Source organism: Falco cherrug, chromosome 1 (assembly GCF_023634085.1).
Source record: "Falco cherrug isolate bFalChe1 chromosome 1, bFalChe1.pri, whole genome shotgun sequence".
In the NCBI taxonomy this organism is placed as follows: domain Eukaryota; kingdom Metazoa; phylum Chordata; class Aves; order Falconiformes; family Falconidae; genus Falco; species Falco cherrug.
The window spans coordinates 110,498,116-110,510,933 of record NC_073697.1 but is presented as its reverse complement, the minus strand read 5'-3'; the positions used below and the strand labels follow the sequence as shown (position 1 = coordinate 110,510,933).

General features: G+C 35.7%; 1 protein-coding gene across 5 annotated transcripts in view; it reads right to left on the bottom strand.

Moving 5' to 3' along the window:
* Positions 1 to 12,818, bottom strand: part of BRIP1 (BRCA1 interacting helicase 1) — a 65,315-nt gene that overhangs the window by 38,077 nt on the left and 14,420 nt on the right. For all 5 annotated transcript variants that reach the window (XM_055719511.1, XM_055719518.1, XM_055719505.1 and 2 more), the window contains 5 exons: positions 10,706 to 10,838; positions 10,034 to 10,185; positions 9,326 to 9,497; positions 9,043 to 9,180; positions 8,434 to 8,595 (listed from right to left, as the gene is read on the bottom strand). In XM_055719511.1, coding sequence (XP_055575486.1) covers positions 8,434 to 8,595; positions 9,043 to 9,180; positions 9,326 to 9,497; positions 10,034 to 10,185; positions 10,706 to 10,838 — 757 coding nt within the window. The remainder of the gene's footprint in view (positions 1 to 8,433; positions 8,596 to 9,042; positions 9,181 to 9,325; positions 9,498 to 10,033; positions 10,186 to 10,705; positions 10,839 to 12,818) is intronic.

The window sequence follows — 12,818 nt, the reverse complement described above, 5'->3', positions numbered from 1 at the left end:
ATTAGGTACAAATGTTGAAATGTATAGATTTTGAGTCATTAGAACTTGGCTTTTTTAGATGATTTTGTCCCAAAATTATGCCCCATCGGACAAAACCCACTTTACTAAGACTTTCATCAGAGTAAGGCAAAAGATACAGCTTCAGAATCTGGCAATAAGCCTTTCTTTTCAAAGAAAAAGAAAACAAACATACAGGGTCACTTCAGTGTCATGAGCTCTACACCTCAGCCCTCTGCAAGCACGGAAAAAAACTCCAGTGACTTCCAGGGGGCATTGCAGAGAGTCGTTAGCGCCAGGAAAGAGACACAGAGTGCTTCCAACATGTTGTTTAATTAGTCTTCCATCATTTCGCTCTACTTTTATTGTTAGGTACTTGCACATAATTTGAGATAGCAAGGATAACAGAATTCTATTCCCTGAAGTATTTTCATGTTTTTAGGGGTGCTATTACAGTATGTAAGAAACGTTGCAGCTGTTTGGCTCAAACAAATAAGGCTTCTGGAGTAAGAGAATGCCTTTCCCTTGAGACTAGAAAGCAAATGCTGTGCAGAAACTGAGTATCATTATTAATTTACAATTATGTCGTAACCTACCCCTGATATGTCAGCCTCCTTTCTTTTCATCCCAATGACTGTGATGTTGGATATTAGCTATAGTTAAAACATCTAAAACTAGATGACATGTTGAAACACTCTGTCTCCTGTATCATTTTAAAGCTGTAACAGCATAAATGACATTTTCTAACATTAAAATGATGCAGAACGTTAATGCTTATGTAACTTCAAAGAGCACATTTCTGTCACAAAACCTACTTGGTATGAACAGATCCCTACATCCTGCAACTATTTACACACAGGAGTAAATCCCTTCCTCAAAGTACTCCTACAGCTGTCAACAGGAACAGCAAGGAGACTATTACTCTTGTTAAAGCATTTATCCATGGTTATAATACCCAAATACACCTAACAGAAAAATTTAAGCCATCTCATGGAACCCACCTGATGTTACTATATAATCCCTCACACAAGCACTCTGTAATCAGTGCAACTGTACCACAGAGCAACCATCTGTGGTGCAAGTAACTATTTTCCTATTTAATTTCAAAATCACCTTTTAACTGCATAAGCATAATGGTTTCCAATTTTTCCTCCATGCACATTACAAGAAAAAGACACTGTGGAATGTTTATCTCTTATCTGGATATTGTCATTTTACTGTCTCAAACTTCTTAAAACAAGCTTTTCACTAGGGAGGAAATCAGTCAGCATCAGACCTAGTGGGGAAACCCTGCACTTGCTCAATGTCTATGGCTCTTACATAGTTCCAGATGTTCAGAACATTAATAATGCACTAACTCAAAACCTCTTTTTGAAACTTTAGAATGTGCAAATTGCATTAAAACCTCTTTGCCCTCATTAATGGTATTGTTACAATCCCAGTACTCTGGAAAATGGTTTTTGGCATTTGTTTAACTTCGTGATATTGCCATTTACTCATTTTAACAGCCAGTGCTCAAATCTTAATGCTTTTAATAGGCCTGGCTAAACAGACTACCATCTTTTGCAAATTTATTGAAGTAATTTATTAAATAAGTAAAAGTTGTCTGAAGGAGCGTTGTTTTTTTTATTGATGGCAGGAAAAAAATGGGTTTCTCAATTTATTTACAAAACTGTTTCAGGAAAGTTTCAGAAATTAAAATATTCTGGTCTTTTTTCAGTGTTATGACCAATTCATTTTCTGCCACTCCGCCACTACTTCTTAAAAAAAGAAACTTCTACCAACATCATACAAATCTCAGTAAGAAAAGGGGTCTGTCTTCAACTAAGAAGAGCCAGACACTCAGAATTAATACTGAAACCATATCCCTTCCTCAGCCTGTCATATATAGGGGTGGCACGTTTACGTCCAGGAGAGGAGACAGTATATTCAAGGACTCAGGCTCACATCCAGCGCAGGGGCACTGCTGTGCTACGGCACCAGAGTGCAATAGTCAGAGGGTAAACTGAGGTCCCTCCTGTTTATTCCAAATAACTACCTACACCGAACCTGAAGGTTCTCAGTCTGTTTGAAAACAGCACGGGTTACATCTATTGCCACGCTCTGCACTGCTCGTAGCGTTAATTAATATTAAGGCCTGCTTGCCTAAAGTTGTGTAATACTGCCAAGAATGGTTTGTCAACAAAACGGTAAATAGCACTTGTCTGCAACCTCACTAAAGCTTTGATTGATACCTTAAACACGGAAAGGGAGCCAAGACAACAAACAGAAGTGTTCCAGACCAAATAGATTTACTGTCACCCAATCCTGTCCTCACCATCAGCCAAGAGAAAAGGAAAATGAGAAGAGATTCACAGAATTTAAACTCTGAACTCGCAGCTATTAAATTTATGAGATACACAGAAACTCAAATGTGAAAGTCAGTGTTTATTTTTTGCAAGTGACAAAAGTTACTATGTACGTATCATTATAACCCTACCCCAAAATTCTCAAGGGAAACTGCAAATGCTGTGCAGCATTAACTGGTCTGTATCTACACATTAATAGTTCCACTTTCCTAACCAACACAGTATGCGGCAATGCCAATTTACAATCACAGAGTGGTTTGGGTTTGAAGGGCCCTTTACAGGCCATCTAGTCCGACCCTCCGGCAGCGAGCAGGGACACCTTCAGCTGGAGCAGGCTGCTCAGAGCCCCATCCAGCCTGGCCTTGGATGTTTCCAGGGATGGGCACCCACCACCTCCCATGGGCAGTCTGTGCCAGTGTCTCACCACCCTCACAGTTAAAAATTTCTTCCTGGTATCTATTCCAAATCTACCCTCTGTGAAGTTCAAGACCATTACCCCTTGTCCTACCGAACAGGAACAAAACTCAAACCCACTCCTTAATATAGGATGTATGAGAATCTTCTGTAGCATATACCAACTAAACTTACTAGAAGTTGGGGGGGGGGGGGGGGGGGGGGGAGTCATCCACAAGAAGTGTTCTAGGAAACAAATGATTTAGACCACTTTGCTCTGAAGTTACTCTTCAATAACCCTTAGAATCATTGCAGTACACAGCACTACACAGCAAAAACTCTAGAAGGCTCAACAATTTTCCAGTAGATATTGTTTAGTTGTAAGAAAGCCTTGCTACTTTTTCATTATTCTCCACAAAGTTCTCCTAAAAACATTAATTTGCTAGAAGTTATATATACAAAAAGAATCAATGTTAATACAGTGTAAGAAACACTTAAAAATTCTGCATTCGTTTTCTTTCCCATTTCTATTATCTTCACTACTTTTGTAACTAATCATTCAGAGATAATATTCATGTAACACCACAGCTGTAAACCTCAAACAACTGTCACCTGCATTTTAAAGCTGTAACAACTGGTATGAAAAAAAGTCTTTTTTACAGACATTTGAATGCAAATACTTCATAGATAGTATAGCAAACAATTTTTGAAGCATAGATTTAGATCATTCAGCCACTTCTAAAAGATTCACAAGACAGACAACAAAGCAGTTACTATTTCTATCTTTAAAGCTAGTATTTCTTGAAATCCTCTTCGCTTTTCCAAGACATTTCCCTCTACAAAACTATTTGACACAGAAGCAAAATGGACAGCAACATTATGCAAATACTGAGTAAAACTACTACTTCACCTGAAAAGTTAAAGCTTTGTAAAGGAAAGCAGATACAAAAGAAACATATTCATCCGAATCAATAGAGAACACCACATCATAAAGGTGTAGGAGAAAAAGAAAGAAGTGTAAACAAATTTTGGATTCTCAAGAATACTGATCAGTTCATAAGTTTTAGCGTTGAAAACAGTCACTCAAACCCTTTTGAGCAACTACACTATTTTAAAAATTGTACTTCCAAGTTATGGCTCAACAATTAGCAGATAAAAATTAACCCAACAATGCCTCATAGAAAAAAAAAAAAAAAAAAAAAAAAAAAGGCCAAACCCCAGACCAAAACCCACCACCATTAACATTATTGTCCAAAGCTCATTTTGGAAAAAAGCTACTAAAGAAAGGTCAGTTAATTCATCATGATGGATTATCACTAAAATTTATAAGCATTAGCATTTTTCTCCTTGCTGGATACCTTGACTTTGATATGACACATATTGAATGAATCATCTAAGATGCAGGCACCAGGCAAGATATATCTTAATGCAGACAGGTCGGCAACATGAACCCTAATGGTCCTTATCTTAATCTTGTTTAAAAGCATCCTAGATTTCTGAGTAATCTTTTCACCTTCTGATATTCTCTTTTATAGAGTGTTTTTGTTGGAGTTGCTACTGATTTTCACATAAATGCATTTTTGTTGCATAGTATCACCAGTTTTAGTAGCCCTAAAATTATCTATGTTTGCAATTTAGTAAGTGTTAAGATCAAGCTTATTTTAAAAAAAAGAAGTCAATGTGCCAGAACTCCAGTAATGACAATAAAATTTGTATGTTATTGTAGATTACCCCATTCATGAAACATGGCATCACAGCTGTTTATAACAGACACCTATCAAATGTGGAGATGCTTATCATATGCATTGTTTTCTTCTCATCCATATATTTTCCATTGCATTATTAACCTTGATATTTTCCATATGTATAATTTAAACAGTCACTCTTCAATGAAAAATATGTTTATTCAAAATCCTCACTGAGATAAAGGGAAGTTTCTCTCCTACTGCTTTTTTCCATATTCATATTGCATCTAGTACACAGGGATAACGAGGTGGCAGACTTTTCCCACAAAACAGCACTGAGCTCTTTCTGCTACAGCTGCTTCAGTTAAAAAAAAAAACAACAAACCCAACCAACAGGGGATGATGGAAGGGCACAGAGAAAGATAACTGGTGAATTATTTTTAATTCAGGCTTTTTTGCAGTAACAGCAGTTCATACATTAGGTAAAAAGGTCTTTGGAAAGTACATTCTCAGCCTGACAAAGTATCTTCTTAAACTGTTCATTAGGAAAGGATGTAGGCTTACAATGCTCAGACTTTAAATTCTTAACAAAACAGCTGAGTAACATTTCACAGCCTATCTTGTTGTAAGGGGCGCTCCAGAGCAAAATACAGACAAGTGACTACCACTTCTTCCTGGCAGTAGACAGCTTCTTCAAAGAAATCTAGAATCTCCCAGGAAATAATCTACCTGAAGAAACACTAACAAGAGAAAAATGCAAGCCATTAATGGATGCTTTCTGCACACGTTAGCACTGGAAGAAGTATGTGACTAAAATGGTAGCTCCTGCAGCAAGGTACTCTACTGACATTTATAACATTCATCTCAGATGTTTTATAAGCATCATCCAGTTTTCTCATTTTATTATTAGGTTAATGTGGTGACATTTAGAGATTTTCACTTGTCCTCTATTTATTTGTGCATGGAAACTTTCTAGTAGGTTGGTATCTTCTAGGTGAGTATGAGGTATCTTTTTCTATTATATACTTCAGAAGTCTGAAACAAATCATTAAATTTCTGCCAGAGCCTTTTTTTCCAGCTTTAACATGAATACAGGGGTCATCACTTTCATCAGGTATTAGTGTTCACTTTTTTAATGTGTACAAATCAAGCTGAAATTCTAGACAAAATATAGAGAAACAAATATTACTCATAAAAAGCCCCTTAAAATTCTAGACTGAGAATCTCAAATGGTATCATTCATTCTATTTCTGCCATAAATTTATTTTATTTCCAACATCACATAATGAAGTTTTGAACAACAGGACAAGCAGTAAGAGAACACTGCTTGGGTGCCAGGCCTAGGGTCCCAACATCATCCTTTGCAAACAGTCTCAGGCAGCATCCCAATTTCTGCTTCCTATGACCCTCTATTCTTTCTATTCCCATAGACTGAGGCCAAAAAGTGTTGATTTACCATTCTTTCAACAAGAAAGAACATATACTTTTATTGTAGCAAAGTCAATAAAAGCCTACGAAATTCAAAGTGAAGGGAATTGAATGAAAGTACAGTAAGATGCTATTTCTGTCTCTTGCACTCTCCTTACATACAAGGAAAGTAACATACAATTTACCAACTGATTTAAATTTGTAAAGGGCTTTCCAGAAAAATAAAATTAACTATATTTACAAAACGAAATAATATAGATAATTGTCAAAGAGGTTTTCAGGCAAACAGGTAAAAACGTGCAGTGTGAGTGCTGGAAGTTGGGTACTGAGACAGAGCCATCCAAGGAGGGCTTCTGTTGGAGGTGCACAGCAAAGGACATCTTTGCCGAGCCACAAATTCTTAAAACTAAGAGAGGATGTTGCACTGAAAAATGCACCTGTAAGTGTAACCAAACTGAAATCCAATGTACAGGCCTACATTCAAGTTCCATCAAATTACCTGGATAGATAGGAGTAAAAATTCAGAGCACTGCCCTCAGCCATCCAGAACATTTAAAAAGACTGCATTTTTCACTTATTCCAAAGTTGAAACTCCAATTCATTAAACAGGTTAAACCCCTGAAAAATCTGTTTGACTCATAATTGTTAATTTAGTGAGGTACACGACCATGTATATTAATCAGATCTTGATAGCCTTGAACATTTCCTTTAAAAGCTGCAGTTTTTTAAAAAGACATAGCAATTCCCCCATTAATATCTCTGAAAATCAGCTTTGAAACACAAATGTGCAGGTAAGCAATATTCTGTATGATGATGAAAGAAAAATACCTTGTTTTCCCTGTAAATATGCTTATGCTTACATTATTCTATGTTTTCAACATATTAATCCCAGACTTAAAGGCAACCCAATCCAGAATAAAACAAGTAGAAAGAAAAAGGGCATCTGTAGAAAAATATTGGCAATGTGATTTTAAAATATCATCCTTCAATTGTCTGCAATTTATATTTATCAATACTTGCGCTAGGATCATGGAAGTGTTCCCACAAAGAAAAAGAAACACTCAACGTGTTTAGCTGGATGACCTTTCAGTAAAACATAAGGGCAGTGGGAGGGGGAAGGGTACCAGAGCTGTCCAGCAATCTCTTTTCTTCTTTATTAAATGTCATTACAAAGTCTCTCTATACTTTCAATTCAGATTACTATTCTCATAAAAACTTTCATAAATATTTGTCAGGTCTGCATACATAAGATCAACTATCATGTACTGTTCATTATACACTTTAGTAAAAGAATAATGATACTGAAAACTGAAATACGTTCCCATTTAAATTCTTAAATAAATTCAGCGCAAAATTTATTTTCGTATAATTAACTCTGCATATATGTGCCTAGTTTTGTGAGCTAGATTAAATAAACTTGCAGTCAGTAATCTGCTTTTTTCAGTGACTGCACATTACCTGGTGCAATGTGGTCACCTAATGGTTACTGTCAGTAATTGCACCGATGACTGCAATACTTTTATTGACACCCAGCAAAGAAAAAACCCTCGCCTCTTCAGTCAAATAATAAAACTAATGTGAAGGTTTTGTAAAAAATAAAAAAGTCACTTTCATTTCATTTTTTAAAATAGTCTCTGTGAAAGAAACTTAAAGATGAGGGAAATGGTGTGAAACCTTTTCCCTTTTTTTCCCATTATGTTGGGGGTTTTGTTCATTTCATAGGAATTTCTGGGGTTTGTTTTTAGAGAGGTTTGGGTTTTTTTTTTGTTGAAAAGATTCTTTAACATCATAAATGATGGTTTAAGATAAAAAAAGTCACATTCTTGCAAGCATTACAAGAAAAATGGGCATGAATTGCAAAATTATATTGCAGCTTTATATTCCTGTTCCTCACAGCTGACCATAAATAACAGTAAGCACTAGTAGACAAGAAAGCAGAACTATTGCGAGGTATAGATTAACCATAATTAGGTATCTGTTGCCAGTGAAATTAGATATTACATAATTTGAAATTGAGAAATTTGATTCCTTTCAGCCAATGCCAGTGAGCATTTCTCCCCTGCCTCAAGAAAAATATACTAGAATCTCTAATGCAGTGAAATAGAACAAGAAACAAGGGAAGAAGAAATTAACTGGATGAATACTGCATTCAAATAGCACACAAAGAACATGCAAAGGCATTCTTGCTGCCTAGTTACACACAAAGTTTCCTTTCATGATGTGTGCTTACATGGAAATTTTTTTTCTTTTAAATACTTTCAAAGCCTTCAGAAAACAATTTAAGAAAAAAATGCAGATCAGTCAGGCTTCTTTTTTTTTTTAACTAATTGAAACAATTGTACTCATTAAGATACAGATGTCTGTTGAAAAGAAATATGAACATGTTCTCTCATGAAAACAAACTTATATGCCAGCCAATATGAGATCCAAGAAATTACAATACAATATAATCACAATGTATTACTACAAGTTTATTTTATAAGCGTTTACACATGTCAATACATAAAACAAAATATTGTACAGTACATTTTCAAGCAGAGTGTGTGTGGTTTCAGGAGGAATACGAGTTAAGATTTCCTTACCTTATAGGATGGCAAAAAGCACAAAACACCTTGGCCAACTGTCTGACACACTGAAAGCAGCAGTGCTCCCACCTCGTCTTGGAACTCAAAGGTCTCTGCATGCTGGAACGTGGCACACAACTTCCGACCATTAGGGCCTGCTCCAACAGTGCCAACCCAAACCTGGCGTGTTTCATACTAAAAAAGTTAATTCTCAAATATGCAACACAAACTGTATTAAATTACATCAGGTTATATAATGAAATTTTAAGTGTGAAGGAAAATATCCAGGTATTTCTAAACAAATTAATTCCAGTACTTAAAAACAGAAGAGAAAGTGCAATAACTTATATAAGATGGCTATTACCAAAATAGCATGACTTCAACTTTTCCTGGTAGGTGTCTAAAAATTGCCCCTTTTTCCATTTTACTTTATGTGTATAAATATATACTATACAAAGTACTTTAATGTACTTTACAAGTGCTTTAAAATGCAAACAATCGTCTGTCCTGTACATTTCTTTTTACTTACAGAATGATTTTATCATCACTTTTATTTGCAAGTTATTGTTTCTTTTACAATGGTCAGCATTACACCTCAGGAGAGGGAATGATGATGCAAAAGTTTACCTGTGAGTTCCGAATAATGTGATTTGCCTCCAACTGAATAGAAAACTTCAAGCCAAGCTCTGAAGAAAATGAATCCATCGGAGAAAGTGTACCAGATGTCAGAACAATTGTTCTAACACCTCGTAGGTCTGAAAAAGCCTAGGTTGGAGAAAGAAAAGAAGGAATTTCTTTTCAGAAATTTTCAGAAAAATTTTCAGAAAATCAGTACAATCACTTTAAGATATTGTATGTATTTCTTATCACCCATATTACTTAAGGGCCTTCTACTTCACACTCAGCTTACCACGGCAGGATTCAAGCACCAGAAATTAAGCATGTGGACTTCAGTTTTCTGCCGCAAACTCCTTTTACGCTTGGGCCGTGCAAAGAAGGCACCTGTATCTGAAACATCAAGTTGGTTTTCCTCCATCCAAGCATAAGTTTGTTGTAAAGCAACTCTGTAGTCATCTGCATACCTATATAGAAATATCAGTAAAGTACAATTAAACAATCAAACCCTAAGTATTAAGGTCATACAAAGCAAAGACAGTGTCGCTACAATGCATTTACAATTTAATTATAAAAAATAATTTCACACTTTCCAAGAAAACCAGTGAAACATTACAATAATTAATATTTTAAAATAAGGCTTAAATAATAAATTTTTAGTAACTGCTGGCATTAGTAGTCAAGATATCAAGACATTCAAAGAGTAAGAGCTAAATGGAAAAACAAAACCTATGCATATTTAACTCGGCAACACATCAAGAAAATTTACACCTAACCTTCAAATACATTTCTTCAATATTTGAATTCAGTTATGAATGAAAAAAATGATTTGGTAGTGTTTAAATTCTTCCCACATCAATAGATTTTCCAAAGCTTTTGGAAATGTTAGTTTTGCTCAGAAGCCAGACACCATAACCGAGATGTTCACAAATGAAAGAGGCAGTTTGGCAACGCAGCTGAATTAAACACCACCACACAGCTCAGGCTATGTATTTGCACTGACCTGCTATTATCTTTAAAAAGACACAAAAGAACCATGAATAACCCTTTCAGCACAATCTGAGTTGCAGGGCTCACAACTGGTATCTCAATAAGTTCCTCTTTACCGAGCACTGATACTTTTTCTTCTTTTTCCAGGACTGTAGCAAGATGCTTCTGTAAGAGACAAACAAATTCCACATTAACAACATTCTAAATATCTTCTCAAAAAAAAAAAGTGAATACAGATACAAGACTACCAGCACACTGTTGTAAAAATTCACCTAAGATACCTATAAAGTCAGACTGCAGGCAGAACTGGAAAGGAAAAGTAGCAATGCGTTTAACATATTTGGCTTACACAGAAAGGAGAAATAAACTTGAAAATAGGATAAATACATTTCAACAGTCAATAAAAGCGCAGATGAATAGAACAGACAAAACTATAGCTGACTCAGTGGTTCACCTTAAATAATTGTAAATGATCAATTACATCCTTTAAAACACTGATACTACCCAGATTCCAGTAGCTCAAGTGGATTACTCCTGGGTTTCATCAGGTATCGTTTTCAGACAGCTTTTCAGTATGGCAGTAAATTAAAAGATGTGTTAAAATGCACATAAGTTAGATGCTAAGGTGTTTAATATCATCAATACTATGCACTCTAGTATTCATTTATATAGCATACAACATTACCTGTAAAATGGGAAAAGTAATACCAGTTATTCCCATTTCATGCAAATTGGTGAGCATTTCTCTTCCACTCCAAACCTTACAGGCAGTTTCATACCCTCTTTCTACGAGCTGACTAGAGCTCTTCTGTAACCAGCTGTAAAAAGAGAGAAATCAGAAGTAATTTCCGCATTTATTTTAGAGATTTAGAGATACTTTACACATACAAACCAAACCTCAAAAATTGGATCAGACTTCTATGATGATGATAAATATTTTACTGCACCGAAGTAGAGATATTCTGCTTTTCTTTATACCCGTTTTTCAGTGCTGAACTAACTTCTACTGAACTGCTCTTGATGCAGCTCACTGAAGTGAGAAGAAATTTTGTCCCTATACATTTATATTTTATCATCCTATAACAGCTTTACAATAAAGAAAAAGGATTAAAATATAATCTGCTCTTATGATATAAGAAGTCAGGCTCATTTAAGATTTCTGCTGTACTTTTAAAGCCATTCACTATCGCTCTAATGCAAGTTAGTTCAGCATCCCTGTCAACTGCAGGCTTTCCTATTAAGAACACACCTTGAGGGATGAAATGAGTACTTTTCCTATTTATACTAAGTAAGGGAAAGTGGGGCAATAAAAAGTGCGCATTTTTACCTACCTACAGGTATCTGTAACTCTGCTACAATTTGAAAATTAAGCAGAGTTATAATTGTACGTAAAATGCAAAATGTGATAGGACTTTCTAAAAACATGATCATCTCATTTGCGGCAGAGCTAAAATTATCTCTAACTGAAGGTGTCCTCCATCATCCTTGCAGTATTCCAAGACCTGCCCTCCACCTAGAAAAGCAGGCAGGTTTCCTCCCTCCCAGGAAATGCCGAAGCTGTCCGTTTCATCAACCAGCAGGAGGCATCAGAAAGACAGCTGTCATTTCTACAACAGTTCAAAATATTTACCTGTAAAATCAGTTAAACACACTCAACTAAAGCAACAAGACTTAGTGACTGTTTTGGTTCCGGATTTCCTGTCCTGTCATGGCAAATAGTCTGATTGACAGAACAATTTAAAAAAAAAACTTTCTTTTTGCCAGGTTAAATGCAAGCAAAACCCCATAAATACTACCATAACAATCACTTCTTTGGCCATAATTTGCTTTATATTATTAAAGAATAGTTATCACTAAGACAGGCAGAACTTCACCAGTGAAGTACTCTGCCCCTTTTCCTTGAACCTAACATCACAAAGACCTGGAACTAGAATTAGGAAAAGGCCACTACAACAGAAATGAAACAGATTTACAATGGATAAAACATTTCAGGAAAAGTAAAACTTTGTTTCCTTGTTATGAACTTCAAATACCATCACAACTTTTGAAATGGTCATGCTATACAAATGTAAATACAAACTCAACACAATGACCTTCCCAATACTGAAAGAGCACAAAAAAAGCAAATACAAGAATAAATTCCATCCAGCTAAATCCAACATTAAAGCAATTACTTGAAATACCTGTTAATTTATTTCTAGAGTAAAGCAGTAAGTGTAAATAAAATTAGCTTGATTTCTAGAAAGATTATCTATGATTTTGAAGTGAAAATTGGTGTTAAATCTTTTCCTGAAAATATCGCATACAGATGTTACATATCTGCCTTCAAATCAAGAAAGCTTATTTGCTCCTTCCCTCCCTACCAGCAAAACCCATTGTTGATACAGCTTACTCCATTGAACAAAGCAGTTTGTCCTGGTAAATCTGCACCTCATGAGAAAAGCCTGCCAGTATACCTCTATTGGTGTGTCTTCATATTCCTCAGAAAGGTCACTTTAGCACCTCTGTGGCAGTAAGCCCATGCTTAAGTGCTTTCTGGAATGAGGGCCCAGGATCTTTAGAACTCAAATAAGATTTTTCTAATTACCCATTGGTTTGGCAAAGCCATGTCACTATGCAACAGCATTGTACCGATTACTGGCTATTTACACCCAGTCTTCTGCTTTCCAACAACTGCTTTTCATGCTGTTGGCAGATTTGCCAAGACAATCAACCTGAGTTTTTCTGATAAGGTTAAAAAGCTTGAGGCAATCAAATCTCCAGCCATGGCGCTCTTATCTTTTACTAAAATTTAACAT